Raw genomic sequence first — 26,743 nt, 5'->3', positions numbered from 1 at the left:
CTGCTGCAATAAGTGTGTGAATCTGAGAGAGAAATATGTTGTATAAAATCATAACTATTCATCTCGTATTTTCTTTTACCCAGAACCCGTACCTTTTGAGCATCCACCTCCCCTGTATATATATATATATATATATATATATTCATACACATGTATATAGATGCACACACATACATATGTACATATAATAATTCAACCCATGCCATCAAGGACATGATTATGTATGTATACACATGTATGTTCGTTAAATGTACATCCATTTTCCGCATTGTCAGTAACGTTTATATGCTGATGACTAAGCCTTCTGTTGTACGACATGCATCATTGGTCACACACAGCGTGTTTGATATATAATATTCAACATTATGTGTGGGCGTGTGTATACAAGATGTGTGCATGTGTTATATATTATGTATATAGATACAGGAATAGATATATAACATGTATATATATATATATATATATTGTTTATATAATGCGAGTGCAATATATGTATGTGGTGGGGTGTATTAAGAGTGCAAGAACACTTTAGGTAAAGTCTTTGGTATGCGATCTGGTAGAATTGTTACCAGGCTGGGCAAAATGCTTGGCAGCATTTTGTGCCATCTTTATATTCTGAGTTCAAATTCCACTGGGGTTGTCTTCGCCTTTCATCCTTTTGGGGGTCGAGAAAAATAAGTACCAGTTGAGCACTGGAATCATTGGGATCGACTTACCCCCTCCTCCGTAATTGCTGGCCTTGTACTAAAATTTGAAACCAATAGGCTGTGTGCCTGAATTATAAGGCAAGAAGACTGTTTCAACTAGAATGTCTTAGATCTAAGCCCTATAGGGAGGAGGACTGACCCGAGGATAAACAACACCACTTTTGCGCATGATGTAGTGAAGGGCAATTTGATATGCTGGATTCAAATTTTGGAACAAGACCAGTAATTTCGGGAATGGGGTTAAGTCAGTTATATCAACCCCAGTGCTCAACTGGTACTTATTTTATCAACCCTGAAACAATAAAAGATGAAGTTGATCCCAGTAGCATTTGAACTCAGTTGGTATTGGCACTCTGTCGCTTACGACGTCGAGGGTTCCAGTTGATCCGATCAACGGAACAGCCTGCTTGTGAAATTAAGGTGCAAGTGGCTGAGCACTCCACAGACACGTGTTCCCTTAACGTAGTTCTTGGGGATATTCAGTGTGACACAAAGTGTGACAAGGCTGACCCTTTGAATTACAGGCACAACAGAAACAGGAAGTAAGAGTGAGAGAAAGTTGTGGTGAAAGAGTACCGCAGGGTTCGCCACCATCCCCTGCCGGAGCCTTGTGGAACTTTAGGTGTTTTCGTTCAATAAACACTCACAACGGCCGGTCTGGGAATCGAAACCGCGATCCTATGGCCGTGAGTCCACTGCCCTAACCACTGGGCCATTGCGCCTCCACGATCTGAACTCAGTACACAGTACATAAAACCCGAAGAGATGCTGTTAGACATTTTGTTCAGTGCATTAACGATTCCTTTCTACTTGAGGCACAAAGCCCGAAAATTTGGGGGAGGGGGGCAGTCGATTAGATCGACCCCCCCCCCCCCCAAAAAAAGGATGAATCGACCTCGGTGGAATTCAGTGCATTAATGATTCTGCCAGTTCACCGCCTTATCTGAATGTAATGCAAGATGGTTCCAACTACATCTTTGATCATAAGCCTGTCGGGAAGAAGACTGGCTGAAGGATAAACAGCAACACTACCCTTGAGCGAGGAAGTAAATTCTAAGTTGGAATGCAATTTGATATATTAAATAAACTGTATCTCATTTTTGCACATTGTTGCAGCAGCTGTTGAGATTGACTTTCAGAAGAACAGGTTTTACATCTGTTTTTTCTTAGACACGTCATTTAACGATGTAGAGGTATTTACATTCAATGTTTCAATTTAGAGAACATTAGCATAATCATGATGTCATTATATAAATGTATGTTTCTTTAATTTCATTTACATACAGGTGCAAGCATGGCTGTGTGGTAATAAGCTTGCTTACCAACCACATTGTTCTGGGTTCAGTCCCACTGCATGGAACCTTGGGCAAGTGTCTTCTACTATAGCCTCGGGCCAACCAAAGCCTTGTGAGTGGATTTGGTAGGTGGAAACTGAAAGAAGCCCATCGTATATATATATGTGAGTGTGTGTGTGTGTATATATATATCATCATCATCATCATCATCATCATCGTTTAACGTCCGCTTTCCATGCTAGCATGGGTTGGACGATTTGACTGAGGACTGGTGAAACCGGATGGCAACACCAGGCTCCAGTCTGATTTGGCAGAGTTTCTACAGCTGGATGCCCTTCCTAACGCCAACCACTCATGTGTGCATGTGTGTGTCTGTATATGAATGTATGGATGTCTGTATGTCTAATTTTGAATATTTTTTTGCCATTAGTAAGATTTATAGAAAGCACCAGAACAAAATTTTCTGAATCTCCCCACAGATATGAGAAGCGTGTAATATCTATATCTTTAGTTGAATTTAATTCTTTACGAAAAAAAAATATGTTTATTCCTCAAGGGTTTACATCTGGCTGCGATTAGTTACCCCGTTGATCCAGTGAACACTGACACCCCAAACAACCTAACAAAGCATTTACTTGTCTTTTGTTCAGTACTCGGGTATCAACTACTGATTTTTCTTTCAACCTACTCTACTAGTAAATAGAAATTATATTTAATGAGAAAACTTCTAAACGACTCAGCAACCTACTAGTAATAACAGCTATGTTCCCATCAAATGGTAACTTCTTTTATCAACCCTGAAAGAATGAATGGCAAAGTCAACCCCAGCAACATTTTGTTCAGTGCTTTAATGATTCTGCCAGCTCACTGCCTTACCTGAATATAATGCAAGACAGTTTTAACTACATCTTTGATCATGGGCCTGGCCAGAAGAGGACCGGCCGAAGGATAAAATAACAACACTCTCGAGCAAGGAAGTAAATTATAAGTTGGAATGCAATTTGATATATTAAATAAACTGTATCTCATTTTTGCACATTGTTGCAGCAGCTGTTGAGATTGACTTTCAGAAGAACAGGTTTTGCATCTGTTTTCTCTTAGATGCGTCACTTAACTATGTAAAGATATTTACATTCAATTTAGAGAACATTAGCATAGTCATGGTATCATCATCATCATCATTATTTTAATATCCACTTTCCCATGTTTGTATTGAGCCAGGTGGAATTTGTCAGCAGAATTTTTTTTTTTTTTTTTTTTTTTTTGTACGGCTGGATGTCCTTCCTGTCAACTACCTTCACTTTCTTCTAAATAACCATGTGGTGGGGAAGCAAACTTCTTAAATTCTGATATTACAGCTATGCCTAATATGATAATTACGAAAAAGAAAAAAAAAAGGACACTTTGGTTTATGCAAGGAGGGGTACTGAGACTTTCTGGTAAATTGTTCTTCAGCAGATTGGCATCGTTGGAAGCCTAGTACTTATTCTATCGGTCTCTTTTGCCAAACCGCTAAGTTACAGAGACATAAACACACCAGCATCGGTTGTCAAGCGATGTTGGGGGGACAAACACTGACGCACACATACATACATACATACATATATATATATATATATATACGACAGGCTTCTTTCAGTTTCCATCTACCAAATCCACTCACAAGGCTTTGGTCGGCCCGAGGCTATAGTAAAAGACACTTGCCCAAGGTGCCACGCAGTGGGAATGAACCCGGAACCATGTGGTTGGTAAGCAAGCTACTTACCATACAGCCACTCCTCCTAACTTTTTTTTTTTTTTTCCTCACTAGATATCTATGATTTTGTCCGGGCACTATATGGTTGTTAGAATTGTACTTTCCCTCTTGGAACACACAATACTTAGCTTGTTTTATTAACAGTGGAGCAGTAAAAGAGCAATGTCACCATAAGGTCAGACGTGAAATCAGAACATTTAAAACCTTATTTAGTGCACCACTGAACAGCTTCAAACCATCACCATCATTATCACAGACCTAAGAGGATTAATAATGTTGGATGATTTGCTGTCTTTATCTCTGCATTGACAATACCATACATGTGTGTGTGTGTGTGTGTGTGTGTGTGTGTTTGTGAATGTCTGCTTATGTATTTTCTCTATGTGTTGTTGTATGCATATCTACACACATATATATATACATACATATCGTTGTATATATGTAAATCAGCTTAGGTATTACTTATTAATTCCGCTTATAATTTGGGGGTTTATTCCTGACCCTAATACCATCAGTGTGTGTGTGTGTGTGTTGCTAGGTAGATGGAAAAGAACATAGAAATGTTTGGTGGCTAAGAGGCTCTACTGGCCATCCCTATGCCCTCCGTCTGTTGTGGATTGACCTCCCACTTTGTTGTCATTGTGCATGTGTGTGTGTGTATGTTTCGTTATCTATAATTACTAGAAGTGCACCACCAGGAGAGGAGAAACTACAACATTGAACAGGACATCATATTCAGTAATGCAAGGACATGTTAGATAATATAATCCAAGAGATGGAATGGTCATGGCTGGAATGTCTCTGTTCACAGATCTGCTAAGTTGATTATATCGAACCCCGTGCACCACTGGTACTTATCTATCAACCCCCATAAGGACAAAAGGCAAATTCGACCTCAGCAGAATTTGAACTCAGAATGTAAAGACAGACAATATGCTTAACGAGATTTTGCCTGGCATGCTAACGATTCTGCCATCCCGCTGCCTTATTTAAATACTGTGAAGCGTTTCCATGCTCCAACCAAAATTGAACCAAATTCGATGACTGGCACCCGTGCCAGTGGGGCGCTAACAGCACCGTTGAAGATCGTTAGTAGTAAAAGTGAGCCTTTTGATCAAGCAGAACTATGGTCAAATGTGTCCCAACCATGACCATCTTGTCTTTCCAAATATATGCCAGATTATGTTATCCTTTAAAAGCCTACCCCACGGTGCATGGTTTGAAATAGATTTAGCTGTTATTTCTAGCAGGTCAGCTGACCATGCAGAAACCCATCCACCTACTCAGTAGTAATAGTAGTGATGGTGATGGTGATGGTGAACTGAGATATTTTTATATTTTATTTATTTGTTTTTTTGTTTAAGTCTAGAATACTGATGAAAATGATCAGATTAAGATTACTGATAATTAGGGAGCTGTGTAAGTATATGAAATACCAACTAGTCATTAAATAGTCATCACCGCTCCCCACCCGCCCATCACTACCACAATCATCATCATCATCACCTCCTTTTCTCTCTATTTCATTACCATATTTAGTGTGTTTCCATTCAAACTAGATGACACCATATTTAACATGTCTTATTCTTCCTCTTCTGTCTTCTTCCCCATCGCCCAATTTCTTCGTCCCTCCCCTCTTCTTCATCTCTCCCCTCTTCTCCATCTCTCTTCTCCGTCTCTTCCCTCCGTCTCTCTTCTCTGCCTCTCGTCACATCTTCACCCCCCTCCTAACTCATTCGTCCCCTTATTCCTTCGTCTTCTAAATGACATCTAAAAAACTAGAAATGAAACCCACTCAAATCACAGAAGACATTCTGATTTATGATAAAAAAAAAAAGAAGAAAGCTTGCTTACCAACCACGTGGTTCCGGGTTCAGTCCCACTGCGTGGCACCTTGGGCAAGTGTCTTCCACTATAACCTCGGGCCGACCAAAGCCTTGTGAGTGGATTTGGTAGACGGAAACTGAAAGAAGCCAGTCGTATATATGTATATATATATATATATATATATATATATATATATATATATATATATGTGTGTATGTGTGTTTGTGTGTCTATGTTTGTCCCCTCCACCATCGATTGACAACCGATGCTGGTGTGTTTACGTCCCCGTAATTTAGCAGTTTGGCAAAAAGAGACCGATAAAATAAGTACTAGGCTTACAAAGAATAAGTCCTGGGGTCGATTTGCTCAACTAAAAGCGGTGCTCCAGTATGGCCGCAGTCAAATGACTGAAACAAGTAAAAGAGTATCAGATAAGTCATAAAATCTATAAACTTGGATATTTTTTACTTTCAAATGACAAAACAAAAATCTTTTACGCAGTTCTTCTTACCCCCACTTCGCCCCAGCCTTCCTTGTCATCCAATATTTAAATGTAGACAGTTTTTATGTCAACAACAAAGGTATATACATTATTTATCTTGAGTATGGCAATGGAAAAAAAATAAATAAATACAAGCCATTAACGAAAATGGTCCAGTGGTTTGGAACTTCCTGATTTAAAGTATAACTAATGTATAGGTGTTTATTACCAGTTCCAAAACAACTATATTAATTAGATATCTACAAACGATGGCTGTTTGATTAATAAATTTGTTTTGCAACCAAGTTGTTTCGACTTCAATCTCCCTGCTTAGTATATCAGGCAAGTGTCTTCTATACTTACTTAAAACCATTTCTCTCTCTGGAGCTTAAGCCATCAACAGGTTTGCTCCCCTGGTCACAAATCAGGGCTGTCTTCTCTGCTTTTTCTGCTCTACCTCAGTATCTGTCTCCACTAGTTTTAGGGTGTTCTCACTTCTAGCTCCCTTGTGAGTTCCTGGTCAAGCCCTGCATCATATGTTTCCCTGAGGAAAACCCTTCCTCTCCCAGGTCTTGTAGGTTTGAAGTGTCTCTTTTACTCTTTTACTTGTTTCAGTCATTTGACTGTGGCCATGCTGGAGCACCGCCTTTTTTTTTTAGTCAAGCAAATCTACCGCAGGACTTATTCTTTGTAAGCCTTGTACTTATTCTATCGGTCTCTTTTTGCCAAACCGCTAAGTTACGGGGACGTAAACACACCAGCATTGGTTGTCAAGCGATATTGGGGGACAAACACAGACACACAAACATACACACATACATATATACGACGGGCTTCTTTCAGTTTCCATCTACCAAATCCACTCACAAGGCTTTGTTCGGCCCGAGGCTTTTAGTAGAAGACACTTGCCCAAGGTGCCACGCAGTGGGACTGAACCCAGAACCATGTGGCTGGTAAGCAAGTTACTTACCACACAGCCACTTCTACGCCTATGTCGTTGGCATTTTTATAACTTTGCTTTTTTCTAGTTAAGGGTATTGGCCCTACATAAACCCATTTTTACCTCTGGGTATGAATGGTCTCTATCAGTGTAGCCTCCATCCCTTGACCTGTCCAGCATGGGATCCCTACTAGGAGCTTACACTCTGCTGCATAACTCTCGGGGCCATTGAGGCGCATAAATCCCCCCACCATAACAATGACAAGAACTTCTGGTGGACCTTCTATATATTTTACATATTAGAAGTACTGCAGCTGAGATTGAACTCTATCTATACCAGTTTCACAGTAAACCAGTCAATAATCCTCCTCTACTCTAATCCTTTGTTCAGTCAATAATGCACCATCTTTAACATTTTTGTATTCAGATTACTGTATCAAATGTAATGCTAATTTAATCACACTGTTTTCAATTAATCATGCATTATCTTGCAGCTCTGAGATTTTGATGGCGTGATTGTATATTATTAGAATGACATTGTAGGATAGGTGTGAGAAGTGAGATCTGGCCAGTTTGAACATAGAACAGGTTGAATATTTGGGCCGGATATGGCCTGCTTAAACACTAAAAGGTTAAAACATCTGTACTAATAACATTAAGAAATTAATTTTGACCCCGAGCCAACATGTGGAGCCTATAGAACCTGTTAGATTAATAGCAGCCAAATCTGCTTCAAATCATTCCACATACATCACCCTTTGCTGGCTTGGAAGTGTGTGTGTGTATATGTGTGTAATAGCAGTTTACTAGCTTTAGTGGCATAGTTGTGTGGTTGTTACAGGAGTGTAGTGGTAATAGTTGTAAGGGAGTATACAAGGTGGTGGTGGAGGTAACTAGTGGCCTTGTGGTGTGGTGTGATAGCAACTAGACTAAGTGTAAACTTCCAGTTTACCATATATCAAGTTGTGCTGACTTTTTCAAATTAATTCTCAATAATTGTTTGGGAAGTGGTAGGGAGAGATGTGATCTTTATTATTATTATTATTATTATTATTATTATTATTATTATTATTATCATTATTATCATTTCGACAGAGAAGGTGGGTCAATTCTCATGACCTTTGCTGCTCCTCCCAGACTGATGAGGTCAACGTAGAAGATTGATGTAATTCTGCAGATTTATGATTTTGTGTGTGTGTGTGATATGATCATATATTCGCTTGTGTGTATGCATATGGATGTGTGTTGGTAGATAATCTCCCTGTATGTATGTATGTATGTATGTATGTATGTATATATATATGTATGTATGTATGTATGCATATCAGTGTGTATCTACATATATTATCACTAGAATGGCATTATAGACTGACACTACGCAATGACTGAATGCCAATGAAAATAATTGAGGAGGGGGAGGGGTAGGAGGAGGAGAAGTAGTAGTTGTAGTAGTAACATTGCTGGTGGTGATGGTTAAAAGTTGTGGTGGTGGTGGTAGTAGTAGTAGTAGCAGCAACAGTTGTGGTAGTATTAGTTTCTGTAATAGTATTAGTGTGGGGGTGGAGGTAGTGGTTGTATTACTGGTGTTGGTAGTGATTGTATTGGTGGTGGTGGTGGTGGCGGCGGTGGTGCTGCTGTTGTTATAAATGTATAGCAGTGCTTTTTTGCTTTGTTTACTTTCTGCATATATGAAGTCGGGCCTGACAACATTCAATGTCAGGTTGACAAACGGTTGAAGGTGTTATAATGGGTTTTGACACAATGTCACAATAAACGTGGCCATCACTCAAATGCTGTTGATTCTTTCTAACTGATCTCCGTTATATAACAGACACATTGCATAATGTGCTACTTTGGGATAGCTGGGATGTTGGCATTTATTAAAAGCATTCCTGAAAAAAAAAAAATTAAAAAATCACATGTAGCCATGGCTTTGTGGTAAGAAGTTTGCTTCCCAACCACATGGTTTCAGGGTCAGTTCTTCTGTATGGCACCTTGGGCAGGTGCCTTCTACAATAGCTTTGGGCCAACCAAAGCCTTGTAAGTGGTTTTGGTAAATGGAAACTGAAAGACATCTATCTTTCGGCGAGCTGGCAGAAATGTTAGCACGCCTGGCAAAATGCTTAGCGGTATTTCATCTGCCGCTATGTTCTGAGTTCAAATTCCGCCGAGGTCGACTTTGCCTTTCATCCTTTCAGGGTCGATTAAATAAGTACCAGTTACACACTGGGGTTGATGTAATCGACTTAATTCCTTTGTTTGTCCCCTCTATGTTTAGCCCCCTGTGGGCAATAAAGAAATAGGAAACTGAAAAACATCCATCATGCATGTGTGTCATCTCCTTCATCATGTAACTTCCGTTTTCCATATTGGCATGGGTTGGACAGTTTGACATGGAGCTGAACTAGCTGGTTGTCCAGGCTCCAATTCTCTGTTGTGGCATGGTTTCCATGACTGGATGCCCTTCCTAACGCCGATCACTTAAGAGTATGCTAGGCACATTTTACATGCTACTAGCACAGGTACACTTACACAGCAACACTACAGGTGCATTTACGCAGCACTAACACAGGTGCTTTTTACGTGGTACCGGCACCTGAAAAGACAATTCATGTTTCACCCAAACTAAGTTAGATTAAAAATCTATACCTAAAGATTTCACTCAATGGCAGTTGCATAAAACTTTTGGGTGTGGGGTACATAATTTTACCTAGCATGTACTCACACAGACACACACACACACATTAGATAGAGAAGCAGATGGTTGGTTTGATAAACAGATGTGTCTGTGTGTGTGTGTGTGTCTTAATTCTTTCACTGGTTTACAGTTATTGGATGCAGGCTATCCACCTTTGTGTGTTTTGCTCAATAATATCAACACTAGTAGTTATATTTTAACAAATTTCTGCTTCAGCGGATACAAAGGCATATTTACATAACCAGACAAGTTCATGCACATCCACACCCATATAAACTCATTCTGCGGTGGAATACAGAGATTGTTGTGCAATTAAGACATTGCTTTCACCATCAATTTTTTCTCGGGTTCAGTCCCGTTGCATGGTTTCATTGGCAAGAGTATTTTTTATCGTGTCCCAGATTGATCCAAGCCTTGCCAGGGAATTGAGTTGATGGAAGTTGTTTAGAAAGTCGTCTGATGTATTTTATTAGTATTACACTGTTTCAGTTTGAGAATTACATTCAGGGTGTTCCTATCTGTAGAAACTCACCTACATGTAAGATAATTCATTGGGGAGGATATTCAGTAGTTCGACCGACTGAACAGTCATACATCATTCCAAAGGGAGAATCCATTATCATGTGCGTGTGTGAAGATGTATGGCCTAGTGGTTAGGTGTTGCACTCAAGATTGTTAGATCGTGAGTTCCATTCCTGGACCAGGTAGTACATTGTGTTCTTGAGCAAAGCACTTCATTTCACATTGCTCCAGTTCACTCAGTTGTAATGGGAGCCTATCAGGGAGTCTGCCAGTCATGGGGTATGTTGGCCTGTTTGCCTAGCCAGCAGGGTGGCATCATTTGAAGGAGAAACAATGCAAAGCGCATTGTGACCAGTGATGTATAACTACATGTGCTAGTCTGGTCAATATCATGAATACTGCGATCTGTGTGTGTGTGTGTGTGTATATATGTATGTATGTATGTATGTATATATATAAATGACACAGGCATGTCTGTGTGTTTAAGAAGTTCACTTCCCAGCCACAAGGTTTCAGGTTCAGTCCCACTGTGGCACCTTGGGTAAGTGTCTTAAACTACAGTTCTGTGCCTTCCAAAGCCTTGTGAGCAGATATTGTTGACAGAAGCTAAATAAAAAACCACACTCTTAGGTGTGTGTCATTGTATGTGTGTGTCTCCGTCCAACCACTGCCACTAGCACTACCACCACTGTTTGGCAACCGATGCTGGTTTGTTTACATCCCCACAGCTTGGCGGTTTGGAATTAGGAGACCAGCAGAATAATAAGTAACAGACTCCAAAAAAAAAAGCAAGTACTAAGGTTGATTTGTTTGACTAAACCCTTCGAGGTGGTGCTCCGGCATGGCCACGGACCGATGACTGAAGCAAGCAAAAGATAACAGATATACATGTGTGCGTACAACAATGTGTATGCGTTTGTATCTGCAAACAGGAGAGATCACTAAGAATATGTTTGTATTAGTGTTTATTCCTTGAAAGTTGCTGATCTACCAATGTCACTACTTCAAGATTCCTTCTTGCTTTGTACATTCTTCATGCATCGAGAAGATAAAAAAGATGAAACCTTATATACCCATGTGTACATACATACACATCATCATCATCATCATCATCATCATCGTTTAACGTCCGCTTTCCATGCTAGCATGGGTTGGACGATTTGACTGAGGACTGGTGAAACCGGATGGCAACACCAGGCTCCAGTCTGATTTGGCAGAGTTTCTACAGCTGGATGCCCTTCCTAACGCCAACCACTCAGAGAGTGTAGTGGGTGCTTTTACGTGTCACCCGCACGAAAACGGCCACGCTCGAAATGGTGTCTTTTATGTGCCACCCGCACAAGCCAGTCCAGGGGCACTGGCAACGATCAGTCCAGGGGCACTGATATATATATATATATGCGAGTAAAAATAAATTTAAAAAAGGGGGGGGTTGTATGATTGTGTATAGAGGAATATATTATTTTGTTTAAAAGAGTTCCAGCCCTGTCTGTTTTTTATGTTTTATTTATATTCCTGCAAAACCAATGTGGGATATAGAATATGGAATATATAATATATAATATATATATATATATATATATATATACACACACACATACATGTGCATACAAATGTGTATGAGCATACACTGTATTAAATTTGTTTGTATTATGTAAATACACACTATTCTGGAATTCCATGTATGTGCTCTGTGTTTGCATGTATATATAAATATGTGTGTGTGTGTGTGTAATGCTTGCAAAGAGTATCATCAGCTTGCCTACAAAATCTAACTTACTGGATGAACAGAAGTCATACTGACATAGATAAATATTTATATAGGAAATTCGCCTTACATATTTAACCCTGTTGTATATGACAGTTGTGTGTTTGAAAGAAGAGCAATGCTCTTCTACGCATCTGTCAGAGGTCACCTGCAGCTGCCTCTGTGAGCGAGTCCTTCAGCAAGTTGTACATTTGCAAAATGCTCTATCTCCTTCTTCTCTCTCTTTCTTTCTTGTTTCTGCCTATTATATTTCTGCATATATTGTGTGTGAAGGTATACTAAATTACAAGCAGCATAAATTTTTGATTAATTGAAATTATTTTCTCTTTGAGGGAAAGTAAACAATGACTTAGCGGCATTTGGTAAGAGGAATAATCTCATGGAATCAACAATTTAGTATCTTGCATAGAACTTGTTATTCAAATAGGAATTTTAAAAGAAGTATCTATAAAATTTCTGTTAAACATTGAATTACTATGGAGGTGGAGCACCAGAATAAAGTAGTAAACAAAAGGTCCATAGATAATTTAATGTCCCAAGAGCTTTATTTTGAGTTTGGATTTTACAACCACATGCTCTTCCTGCCACCAACCCCTATCTGTTTTATAAGTGAAGGATGGGATACCTTTTATTCTAGGAGTGTATAAAGTGCAGAATAATCAGTTATAATATCAACAAGGAATGTCAGTGTTTATACTGTTATGGTCTAGTACTGAGGGCATAGGCTACACCAAACATGGCTAAATCACCACATGTGAATGCACACATACATATGCATGCAAAGCGTTTCTTGAAGTTAACATCCACCAAATTCCTTCACATGACATTATAAGTAACAGATACCAAAGGACCACACAGTTAAACTTAATCCAAAACCACATACCAGTGCTGATATATATCAATATTACATTACACTACCAAATTGAACAATATTGTTGAAAGTGACAAAACTGTGATGATATTTCATTGACACCTGATGAGGGGTTGAGCTTATCTGCATCTATGTGTGTATTTTTGGTTTCCCTATAAATTCCATTGTTGTTCCCACATCATCATCATCATCATTTAGCATCTGTTGTCCATGATGGCAAGTGTTGGATAGTTTGACCAGGGCTGGTAAGCTGAGGGGCTGCACCAGACTCCAGTCTGATTTGGCATGGTTTCTATGGCTAGATGCCCTTCCTAACACCAACCACTCCAAGAGTGTAATGGGTACTTTTACATGCCAGTTGCAGGATACCATTTATCTGCCATGACTACGATTTCACTTGGCTTGATGGATCTTCTTTGTGTGTGTGGGTATATATATATATATATATATATATATATATATATATATATATATATATATATATATGTATATATATGTACACACACATACATGCATATATGTTTGCATCAGAGATAGAGGCAGATATAGATATGTGGACATTAAAACGAATTTTTGATAATGATGCTGTGCACGTATGTGTAGATTGCTGGGTATATACAAGGTTGAGTGGATAGACAGATTGGTTAGACACACACACACACACACACACATTCAAGTATATAAGACTACATAAACATAGAATATATATTCATGATTAAATAACTATATTGGTTAGATATATCGGCAAACTGACCTACAAGTAGGAACCTAAATGTGTGTGTGTGTGTATATACATTTACACCCACACACACACAGTGAGATTATAAAGACTGTATAGATATAAATTAATAGTTGTGTTTGTGACACTTTCTCTCTCTCTTTTCATATGTACCTGCCTATGCATGTACGTACATGGTAATCTGTTATAAGGAGATATGTACAATTCCCTCATAGTTAAGAGACGTACACAAATGTCTAGAAAGACGAATAGATATATAATTGGCAGGTACGTTACATGGCTGTATAGATAGATACGTAGACATATATATTCGGTTGATATATACCTTGATATGTAGGTGTGATTGCTAGATTGATGGAAAGATAAAACACATATTTAAAATATTTATATATACAACAAGAAGCAAAAGACCAGATTATTTAGCTATGATCGTTTGTTAGATATCCTTGTGTTAATGCTAATGTTTCTTAAATTTGTTTGTTTTGTTGTTTAGTCACATACCAGCCCTCATCAGACAAACTCTTGCTGAAGGAGGTTCTTGCCATGACCATCTCACCTTCATTTCAAGTATAGAATAGTACTTTATACAATATAGTCAATGTGTCTTCTTTGTAGTATTCAGGTACTGTTTGAGGGTAACTTGGCTGCTGTTTCTAGCAGAGTGTTCAGCACCGTGTCAGCTCTGACTGAGCAGTCCTAAGATTACAGACGTTCCATCTGTGACCATCCTGGTGTAATTTCAAGTATAGTGTATATACAGTTGTGACCAAAAGCTAAGAACATTAAAATTGTTATACCCCACCGTAAGTAGTAATAGTATTTTGCAAATTAAATAGAAATTTTAATTATCAAACCTATGTTCCAAACTCTAATTTCTCTTTTTAAGATGGTTGGGTGTCTTTTGAGGGAAATTTGGGAGCTATTTCAAGCCAGCTGTTGTTGAATATCGTCTCTGAGCAGGCATAATGTTAAAGACGTTCTGGTTGTGACATGTCATATTGTTCTTTGTTAAGACGGTGTATCCGTCTGTAAATCGTGTCATTTGTGTGTAGGACTACATTAACCAGTGTGTTCAGTCCTAACTCAAGTCATTGAAACAAGCTTCGTGCTATATGTCCCGATTTTTTTCACTGTGTTCTAAGTTCAAATTTCACCGAGGTTACCAACTTCGTCTTTCGTCCTTTCAGGGGCAAAAAAAAAAACAAAGAGGATAAGTGTCGGCCCCATTGTATGGTACATTCGGCAAGTATCTTCAACTATAGCTTCGAGTCGACAAAAACCTTGTGAGTGGATTTGGTAGACGGAAAGTGAAAGAAGCCCGATGTATACGCGCGTGTGTGTGTGTGTGTGTGTGTGCGCGCGCGCGCGCGTCTGTGTTTTCACACACACACACACCACTTGACAACCGGTGTTGGTGTGGTGTTTACGTCCCTGTAACATAGCGGTTCGGTAAAAGAGACCGATGGGATTAAGTACCAGGCTTAAAAAAAAAAATAACTGGTGTGGTCGATTCATTCGACTAAAAATTCTCTAAGGCGGTGCCCTAGCATGGCCGCAAACTAATGACTAAAACCAATAAAAGATAACAGATCAGTCCACCGCAATGGGTGGTCGGAAATGTACGATAATTGGACTTGATACATTGTGGTTCTTTGTTTCGGTTCTTTTCATCCCGAGTTCAAATCCTACCATGGTCCCGCTTTGACGGTTGACTTCATCCGTCGCTCGGTTTAATACTACCACCTGGCGCTATTGTCTTTTAGTTGTTTCGGTCATTGGACTGTGACACCGCTTTAAATAATTTCGTCGAACATAAATCGATCCCAGTACCTGTTTTTAAGCCCGTCACTGGTTCTGATGGGCTCTTTTGCCGGCGTAAACAAACCAACACCGGTTCTCAAGCAGTGGTATGGGACACGCACGCACACACGCACGGCAGGCTTCTTTCAATTTCCGTCTTCTAAATCCACCCATAAGGCTTTGGTCGACCCGGGACGGTGAGTTGACAACCTTAGGTACTACGCAATGGGACTGAACCCGAAACCTTGTAGTTGGGAAGCAAGCGTCTTACCATAGTTTATAGATTATACCTCTGTCCCATCAATTTTAGATGCTTTTTGAGGGTCACAGGCACTATCATTCTCCTGACTCAAACATAAAAAAAAAAAAAGAAAATTACTTTTCCTCAAGACACCATTTGATGAAAATTCAACTGCTGTTTCTAGCACGTCAAGCGACCGGGTTATGAGCCGGTCTTTGTTTTGTGTGTGGGCGGCGATAAAACTATTTGTCTGTGCTTGTTCGTTCAGTCCTCCTCTTCCTACTACCCATATATATATGTGTGCTTGTTTGATTCCCCCTCTCTCATTGGTTTTTGCTGCTGCTGCGCACGCAACTGCTGATGTTTCATTCAAGCTTGTTTGATTATATCCCACTCATTCAGTTTTCCGTTTTCGTACGGCCTGTACGCTTGTTTAGCTAAGATATTCATTCATATATTGTGTCTCTTTCTCTCGTTCAATTGGCAACGACGTAGTAAGCCGAATGCAGATGTGTAAAAATACGGCCGTTGCTTTCTTCCGTGTGAAAAAGCCAGGCAAGTTTTCGCTTACTTTCCTTACATTTTTTTTATTGTCCCATACCTCGTATGAATATTCTGTCTTATATATATATATATATATATATATATATATTCATTTAAAATACAGAGGTGCCTATAATAGGACATCTAACCCGCTAGAAAGAGCAGCAAAAAACTCTATACCACAAAAATAGGGATAATTTCGAAAGGGAATGAAAAATAAAAACATTTACTAATCTATTTTCCGTACCATGGTTTCAAGCTATTATCCCTATTTTTGTGGTATAGAGTTTTTTTGCTGCTCTTTCTAGCGGGTTAGATGTCCTATTATAGGCATCTCTGTATTTTAAATGAATATATAGTCGGTGGAGATGGAGTATATGTAATCTGGGTATACCCCCACTTTTAAATTTTGTTTTTTTTACGGAATCTTATGTTTCAGACCATGGAGAATCCGATTCTGGAAAAAAATTTTCAAAAATCTCAATTTCAAAATTTCGATCTCCCCCCCCCCCCCCGGTTTTTATATAGATCCACAGGGTAAACCTAACCCTAACTCAAACCCTGACCCTAACCCTAACCCTAAACCTAACCCTAACACTAGTTTTGTGAGATGGCTGTTATTTCTAGCATGTAAATAGCCTGCTTGGTGGGGGGGAGGAATTGAAATTTTTCAAAAATTTTTTTTTCAGAATCGTAATCTCCAAAGCCTAAAACGTGGGATTCCGTAAAAAAAGATTAATAAATAAGGGGGGGAAAGGTTCAGATTACATATAGTCCATCTCTACCATATAGTCTATTGACTAATTTTTATTCTCGCTGGACCACTGGTGGTAAATAAAATTTCTAAAATTGTTTTGCTGCCCTATGATTTATTAATATATATATATATACACACATATTTGTGTGTGTGTAATACGTTTAATTTATAATCGTTAGTACGACAAGATATATTTTGATGAAATGTATAGACAAAATTTGTTTATATTTGTATATGTTTTATTTGTTAATGTTCTTGCGTTCACTGTCGATCCGTACCAAGCAGACCTACAATAAAAGATGCTCCATTTATGACCATCTCTTATACTTTTTCCCCCCTAAATCCTCAGATTTCGTATATCTAAGCCTGCATTATCCGCTTTGTACTTCATTCTTTATACACGTGTATGTGTGTGTGTGTGTGTATATATATATATATATATATACACAAATATTCTGTAATTATAAACAATTATAATCAGAGGTCAGCTAATTGCTTCGCCACCCACCGAATTTAGAAATAGGGGTTAAAATGCCCTTTCTGCTACCATAGAGATCTCCCAGACAGTAACAGCAATTAGCTGACCCCTGATTATAATTATGTTTATAATTATAGAATATTTGTATAATTTTACCTAAAAAGGTTATTTTAACGTACCGAACTACTTGGCAAAATTATTAATTATTAATTGATTTGTTAATAAATTAATCAATTTTACGGTAATTTTTTAACACCCGCACGATTTTCACTAGGGTGTTAGGGTTACGGTTAGGGTTAGGATTAGTATTACGGTTACGGTGTTAGGGTTAGGTAATCGTGCGGGTGTTAATCTGAAAAATTATCAATTTTACTCTTTTATTATTATTATTATTGAGTCCTATGTAGTCACTGTCAATACTATTCTTGTTAAAGAATAAATTTGTATTCTACCCTAAGTATTGAGAAATCGGGTACAGTTTAATCCGAAATTGTTTATTATAACATAATCCTTCGATGGGATTAGTAATCAAAAACCAAAACAAAAAGTCGCTTGTTGTTTTGGTTTCGTCGAGTGAAAACGAAGGATTACCACGCACGCACACACACACACTATATATATATATATATATATATATATATATATATATATATATATATATACACACACACACACACACACACACACACACACACACACATATGATAGACATAGAGGGGTTGGGTGGGAGCAGTTTTGGAATAGCTTATCCCTGAAGCTCCAATCCCTCTTGGATAAGAAAAGGGTACGGAAATAGCTGATGAAGGGGTACATAATGTATAGAAAAAAATTTTATGTTTGGAATATCTTTTGATTAAGCTGTGTGTCCGTGTGTATCATGTAAATGTTGTAGGGTGCGATTTGACTGTGTTTCGGCTACTGTTTTTAGCATGTTTTATCGACCACGTAAAGTGAGTACGGTGGATGGCTCCTTCGTTTTGTCTTTTATTTCAAAGGAGTTCGTATTATGATTGCTTATACTCTATAGAAAAGTGGGTTAATGTTTAACCAAAAATGTTTTCAGTATTAAAATTGTATGGAAATGCACTAAAACACTCGCATAGCTTCATATCTCCGATTTAATTGGACAAATATTTTGGCTTCCTGTTCTGTTCCGGAATAGCAACCATTAGGGCAGCGGATTAGCAGATAAGTAAAGGGCGTCGAACAAAGCGACTTACTGTTCTGAATTCAGTCTGAACTTATTGGGTCATTAAAACGAATTAGCTACCGACCTAAGGTCGATTTAATTACTTATTCTGAAGCCTGTTGCCAGTGTTAAAAATCAATAATAGCTATTTCAATTTTTGAACACACACTGCGTACCTCAAACGATAATTAAAATTTATTTAATCCAATAAAGACAGACAGCCTAAGACGGCCCAAATGTGTCGATGGATCTAGGACTTTGAATTTGTTGCGGCAAATATTTACCACCTTACCGGATTTTTTGGGGAAAAATTTTTTTTTTTTTTTCGTTAAATGAATTACGGTGAGGTCCTAATACGCCAGAAAATCCTTTTTTTTTTTGTTTTGTTTTGTTTTTTGTCCGGAAAACGGGGGTGGGGTGGAACCCTCTGGAATTTCAAAGGGAAATTTTTTTGGCAAGTTTTTACACTAGGGTCAATACTTGTTGACAAGGGGACTTTTTGTTGCACTGAACAAAGCATGAAAAACTAAAAGGATAATGTTTTTTTGTAGTAACTGTTTAAAAGAAAAATGTGTATATATGTGTGTGTGTGTGTGTGTATATATATATATACACACACACACGACTTAGTGGTTTGACAAAAAGACCAATAGAATAAGTATTACAAAGAATAAGTCATAAGGTCGATTTGTTCAACTAAAGGCAGTGCTCCAACATGGCCACAGTCAAATGACTGAAACAAGTAAAAGAATATATATATATATATATATATATATATATATATATATATATATGTATATATATATATATATATATATATATATATATATATATACGATGGGCTTCTTTCAGTTTCCATCTACTAAATCCTGTCACAGGGCTTTGGTCAGCCCAAGGCTATAGTAGAAGACACACAGTGGGACGTGTCTAATTTCTCTCTTACTTGTTTCAGTCAGTTGACTGTGGCCATGCTGGAGCACTGCCTTTAGTCGAGCAAATCAACCCCAGGACTTATTCTTTGTAAGCCTAGTACTTATTCTATCGGTCTCTTTTGCCGAACTGCTATGTTACGGGGACGTAAACACAGCAACATCGGTTGTCAAGCGATATTAGGGGAACAAACACAGACACACACACACACATATATATACGACGGGCTTCTTTCAGTTTCCATCTACCAGATCCACTCACAAGGCTTTGGTCGGCCTTAGGCTATAGTAGAAGACACTTGCCCAAGGTGTCACGCAGTGGGACTGAACCCGGAACCATGTGGTTGGTAAGCAAGCTACTTACCACGCAGCCACTCCTGCTAGGAAGTGGGTGAAAAACAAAGCCAAGCATGACTTAACTTGAACCCGATACCGTATCGAAATAATATACCTTCAGTAGTAAGTAGTAATAGTTGTTGTTGTAATATCTAATATACACCCAGTGGCCAGAAATTACCCCAGTAAGGCAGCGACCTGGCAGAAACGTTAGCATGCCGGGTGAAATGCTTAGCGATATTTCGTCTGCCGCTACGTTCTTGAGTTCAAATTCCGCCGAGGTCGACTTAACCTTTCATCCTTTCGGGGTCAATTAAATAAGTCCCAGTTACGCACTGGCGTCGATATAATCGACTTAATCTGTTTGTCTGTTCTTGTTTGTCCCCTCTGTGTGTAGCCCCTTGTGGACAGTAAAGAAATAAGAAATTACCCCAGGACTTGACTGCTAACGTTACTTTAATCAGCCGTGGAGGAATGAAAAGCTCTCGCACACACATCAATACCACAGTTAGTAAGAGAAGGGTGTCATCAATTAAATGAAACTCAGTTTCGACACTGGTACTTTACTCTCTTCTACGTACCCTGGAAGTTACAAAGGCTAAGTTGACCCTGTTGGAATCCATACACAACATAATTAGAAACGGGTGTTATTTAGTAGCAGTTAGTGCAGATGGTATATACAAAGATCTTGTTAAATTTCTGCAAACCACTTAGTTTTTGGAGGGAAAGGGGTTCAGATTTTCACTGGATTATTTTCTAAAAACTAGTTTTGATTGCTTTCTTTTATTCTTTTATTTGTTTCAGTCATTTGACTGCGGCCATGCTGGGGCACCACCTTAAAGGGGTTTTTAGTCAAATAAATCAACCCCAGAACTTATTCTTTGTAAGCTTAGAACTCATTCTATCAGACCCTTTTGCTGAACTGCTAAGTTACGGGGACATAAACACACCAACATCAGTTGTCAAGCAATGCTGGCAGGGACGGGACTAACATAGACACAACACACAAATATATATATGTATATATAATGCTGACAACAAAAAATCACATTCTTTTTATATATATGTAGAAATTAATAATTCACAATCATTTGAATTTAACTAATTTTTAGGCAGTCAGACTGGAAGTCGTAACTGCTTGTACCCATGGGAACAGCTCACATAAAACCTTACACAGTATTTCGACCTGCTAGAAGTAAGAGCCAAGTAGTCCTTCAGTTATATCATAATGCATAATATCCTTTAAAAAAAAAACAAAATTGATGAAACTAGTGCCGAAACAACACCATGTATTTCCTTGCTTGAGGCAGGCCCAACAAGTTATTAAAAGCATTTAACTTGAAGTCAGCCTTTGTGGATGTAAGCATTTTTCGAACTCACGAACTTGGATGTTTTCTGTTTTCTGACTGGGTAAAAATGATCAAACTTTAAACCTCTGTAACTTTTTTTTTTAATATTTTTAATTTTCTGGGAAAAGTGAATTATCTCCCAAGAATTCAGCATGGAAAACTTCATCCATACAGCAATTTTTTTAAATTTCTACAAGTGCAGCCAATCTGAAAAGATCCACAACCTTTTTAAAACACTTAATGAGCCCCCACAGATTGATATTTTGAAAAAGTAGTTAGAAAGAAATTTAACGAGATCCGTTTCAAAAATTTGGGTGTTCGAACGAGATTATAGCTGATTTAATTGATCCCAATACTTGTCTAGTCAGCATCATCTCTAAGATATACACAAGGGCAATGAAATTCGGGGTAAAGAGTTGGTCGATTATATCGATTTCAACATTTGACAGAGGCTTTGTATCGTTGACCCCAGAAAGATGACAAGCAAATTTAACCAAGGTGGGATTTGCAATCAGAGGATTGAGAGCTGTCAGTAAATGCCACTCGCCATTTTGTCCCGATGGTCTTACGATTCTGTCAACCCATCACTGAAAAATGATTGCTAATTGTAATTTTCAAATTTCAGCACAATGCCAGCAATTTTGAGATGAGAGGTTAGTCGTTAACATCAACTTCAGTACATGACAGGTACTTTAATTTAACCCATTACCTCCCATAATTCTATTAACTGGAATTTTTTTTAAGAAACTTTGATTTCTAGCATAAAACAGCCTTAGAGACACGCTGGAATGATCAAAATAACATTTTAAATAGAAATAAGCGAGATATTGGGTGAAAAATTAGCAAACCTCATTTGAATATCAGAGAAATATACCTAGTAGATATAGCAAAAAGGTTAGATATGTGTAAATATTGACAGATAATTACGAAATTTGTAATTTTTAAGTGATCTCATATGAGATCACTGGTAGGGAATGGGTTAATCATTCTCCAAAAGGATGAAAAGTTTGGTTTGAACACATCGGACCATCTTTGTCTTTCTTTTTGCCGAGCACAAGGGTGTAAGACATTGGGGAAAGGTGCAATGACGAAGTATCAAAACAGCTAAAGGAGAGGATTTACCTGAGTAAAATAGTGTTGGGATGGAATAATAATAAAGAAATATCAGCAAATAAACACTGATAAGGAAGAATCTTAAAAATCAAGGCAGAGCGGAGGCAACCGCTTAAATCAATTCAAAGTATTTTCTTATAAAACCCTAGGTCGCATGCCTCATTGAGTGTACAGAGGCTATGTATTGGCAGACTTAAGGGAGAGAGAGAACGTCCTTTTTGATGTTCTGTGTTCAAACTCTGTTTACCTTTCTAGAGGTGGGACCAATAGAATATTGACCACTTCTTGATGGTTTTTTGGCTTCAGGCCAGCATGGATCTAACAGACTAATAATTAAAGACATCAATTATGGCCAGTCCATCTTGTTTGATCATCATTGTGTTGACCTGAGGTCAGAGACATTCCATCCCTGATTACCTCGTCTTTCTGTATTTTCCAGAACTTCATTCCAGTTATGATTTGGCTGCTATTTCTAGCATGTCGAACAACTTGTTATATGCTTAGTGGCTTTTCGTCCCTCTTAACATTCTGAGTTCAAATTCTGCCAAGGTCAACTTTGCATTTCATCTTTTCAGAGTTGATAAAATAAAATATTAGTTAAGTAGTACTAGGGCCAATGTGATCGATTATTCTCCACCACCACCACATTCTCTTCCTCAAAACTTCATTCCTTGCGCCTATACCAAAAGGGATTATTAGCAAAGACTTATTGGGGCAAGCGAAAGCGAAATTGTGATGGCACCTGTGCCCAGCGTCGCCTTTCTGGCACTTGTGCCCGCGACATGTGTAAGGACTTTCGAGCAAGATCGTTGCCAGTGCTCCTGGACTGGCTCTTGTGCGGGTGGCACATAAAATGCACCATTTTGAGCGTGGCCGTTGCCAGTACCGCCTGACTAGCCTTCGTGCCGGTGGCACGTAAAAAGCACCCACTACACTCTCGGAGTGGTTGGCGTTAGGAAGGGCATCCAGCTGTAGAAACTCTGCCAAATCAGATTGGAGCCTGGTGTAGCCATCTGGTTTCACCAGTCCTCAGTCAAATCGTCCCCATGCTAGCATGGAAAGCGGACGTTAAACGACGATGATGATTTACCTCAGGTCAGTCCTAGTCTGGTAAAACCATTTTTCGGTTTAGATGACCTTATGTCATGGAAAAGGAAAACGCTCTTGAAACTGGGAGGGGTTTAAACCGCATAAAATTGAAATTTGAATTTTTTTTTTTTTAATTGATTTCCGTTTGGTAAAATGGAGAAAGACTACTCTTTGTCTGTTGTGAAAATCGTATCCTTTTGCCCTCGTGGACGGTAGGATGTGATTTAAATGAGATTCGGTTGTTACCTTGAGGTTAAGTAGATTCAAGTAGGGAATTTCCACCCAAATTCACAAGAATCAAAGTTGGGTTTTCCATCTTCTTTCTTGACCTGAGTGTGACTAATCATTTGAAGTTTTACCTTATTTCCATACACGTGCATATATATATATATATATATGTGTGTGTATATATGTATATGTGTGTGTGTGTATATATATGTGTGTATGTATATGTGTTTGTGTATATATATATATCATACTGGCATGGGTTGGACGATTTGACTGAGGACTGGTAAGCCAGGAGACTGCGCTGGGCTCCAATCTGATCTGGCAAGGTTTCTACAACTGGATGGCCTTCCTAACGCCAACCACTCTGAGAGCATAGTGGGTGCTTTTTACATGCCACCAGCACATGGGCCAGTCAGGTAGCCACTGGCATGGACCACACTCGAATGGTGCTTTTTACGTGCTATGCAGTAGGGTTGAATACAGAACCTTGTAGTTGGTAAGCAAGCTACTCACCACACAGCCACTACTGTATATGTATGTATGTGTATGTATATATGTGTATGTATATGTGTGTGTGTATGTATATGTTTGTATGTATCTATATGCATGTGTGTGTATATATGTTTGTATATATATATATATATATATATATATATATATATATATATATATATATGCGTGTGTGTGTATATATGTTTGTATATATATATATATATATATATATATATATATATATGCGTGTGTGTGTGTGTATATATGCGTGTGTGTATATATATCTATATATGTTTGTATGTATATATACATATGTGTGTGTATATGTATATATATGTGTGTGTGTATATAGAAGTGTATTTATGTGTGCATATATATGTATGCATATATGTATTTGTGTATGTATGTATATGTATGCATATATGTATATGCATGTATGTGTATATGTATGCATGTATATATATATACGTGTATATATTATATGTATGTATATATATGTATTATTGTTATTGTATGGGTATGTATATGTGTGTGTATATGTATATATGTGTCTATATGTATATAAAAGTATATCTATATGTATTTACACATTCATAGGTATACATACGTATGTACCTATGAATGTATGGCGGACTCGTTGTTTCAGTCAAAATATCGTAAGGTATTTGTTATGGCTTATTTTGGTGTTCGAGTCTCACGCGAGTCAGTTTTACCATTCATCTCTTCGGGGGCTCGATAAAGCATGCTATCCGTGTAACAGTGAATTACTGGTACCATGTGTTCGCTTGGTTTAATCGAGTCACCTCCTACCTACCTACCTACCTACCTAACCACCTCAAATCCCTTTGCCATGCGCGCAGGGGGTCTATACAAACAATGTTAACTTCTTTGAAGAGGTTGTGCGTGGTTATTCACGTATGGGCGCGCGCATACATCGTGTGTGAAAACAGAAACGTTCGGATCTACAAATGGAAGAAAGCGTACTCGGTGCATAGCAAGATGATACACACACACAGAGCTGTATAGAAGAAACATTAGCGGGTCAATAAGTATGTATGTATGTGTGTGTGTGTATATATATATATATATGTGTGTGTGTGTGTGTACATAGATACTTATTGACCCGCTAATGTTTCTCTATGAAACCTTTGTTTTATTGACAGTAGAGCGGCGCCTGCTTTTAATATCCATTCACACCGACTGACATCGTTCGTTTGTCTGCATTGTGGTGTATAGAACATCATGTGTATGTATGGGTGGGTGTATACACCTGTACAGTCTCTACTGTCTTCCGGTTGGATCTCATACAACAATCGGCAATCTTTTTTTTTTTTTATTTACCTGTTGACATTTTTGGAGGAAAAGGAGGTTTATGATTGTTGTTGTTATTGGGTTGATGGTTTAGCCGGAGTCGGTAGAGCTAAAATAGAAAATATTGGCGATCTTTCGGTACGAGTCCTAAATATCGGCCTTTTCCGTAAAAAGTGTTGGAGAGAAGCAGGGAAACGACGTCATAACAGCGAAAGACATACAGAGAGCGCGATTTATTTTGAAGGGTTTACGGTCAGGGAATTCCGTCTCTAACCGTAACACTAACACCGTAGTGAAGATCGTGCGGGTGTTACGGAAAAGGCCGATATTTAGGACTCGTACCGAAAGATCGCCGAAATATTTTTGAGGCCGGAGATCAAATCCCGCCGTAGTTGACTTCAAATACCAGTGACGTACTTGGGTAGAGAGGAGTTTATACAATAAATAACACCTCTCCCACCAAATTTGTGGTATTGGGTCTATGCTAAGAAATTATTAAAGCGCCCAGCAGGCAGGATCGTTAGCGCGTCGGACGAAATGCTTAGCAATATTTCTTCCGCTCTCCCTCCCCGAAATTGCTGGCCTTGTGCCAAAAATAAAAACCATTATTAGTATCTTTATTGGTGAGGGCGGTAATAGAGCATTGCGGTGTTTTTCTTTCCATTTCATAAGTTGTATGTTCAAATTCCGTTGAGGTTGGCATACACACACTATTGAAGTTACTCAGAGATATCTTCTCCAAAATGGATGGCTTTGACTTCGTTTTCGTAATAACTCAAGAAAACCTCACATTTTATGATTATATTAACTGTCACACACCATCCTTGGTACTTGACTGGTAATTGGTCTCATTGCTTTTGGAAAGATGAAAACCAAAGTGAGTCTCAACCTCATTTGAACACGGACCATAAACTAACTGGTACATGACTCTGCCAATTCTGTACCATTCCAAATAATACAGAAGAAAGGAAGGTAATTGATTTGGAGAATCAGTAGGGCATATGGCATATTGCTTTATGCTATTTGTGTTCTGAGTTCGAATCCTGTCATCTTGAATTTTCATCTGCTCTGGGTCCAATAGAATAATGTCTTGATCAAGAACTGACATTGATTAAATCTCCTTTGGCCTTGTGTTGTGGTACCTTGGTGTTTGGATATCGGTGCCATGTAAAACACGCAGATGCTGGTGCCACGTAAAAAGCACCCACTCTGTTGTGGCTGTGGCTCTCTCTCTCTCTCTCTCTCGTGTGTGTATTCTTTCACTAGTTTCAGGAATTGGATTGT

At 38.5% G+C, this 26,743-nt stretch overlaps 1 protein-coding gene across 2 annotated transcripts in view; it reads left to right on the top strand.

Annotated features, from left to right (window-relative positions):
• Positions 1-26,743, top strand: part of LOC106867384 (uncharacterized) — a 58,022-nt gene that overhangs the window by 14,009 nt on the left and 17,270 nt on the right. Inside the window, exon 2 of one of the 2 annotated variants that reach the window (XM_014912240.3) lies at positions 16,141-16,200. The exons of the other annotated variant lie outside the window; for it this stretch is intronic. Coding sequence (XP_014767726.1) covers positions 16,141-16,200 — 60 coding nt within the window. The remainder of the gene's footprint in view (positions 1-16,140; positions 16,201-26,743) is intronic. 2 annotated transcript variants of the gene reach the window in all.

The sequence above is a fragment of the Octopus bimaculoides genome, chromosome 11 (genome assembly GCF_046866305.1).
Source record: "Octopus bimaculoides isolate indiv1 chromosome 11, ASM4686630v1, whole genome shotgun sequence".
Taxonomy (NCBI): domain Eukaryota; kingdom Metazoa; phylum Mollusca; class Cephalopoda; order Octopoda; family Octopodidae; genus Octopus; species Octopus bimaculoides.
Note: the sequence above shows the minus strand (reverse complement) of the source record. Positions and strands in the feature narration are given on the sequence as shown.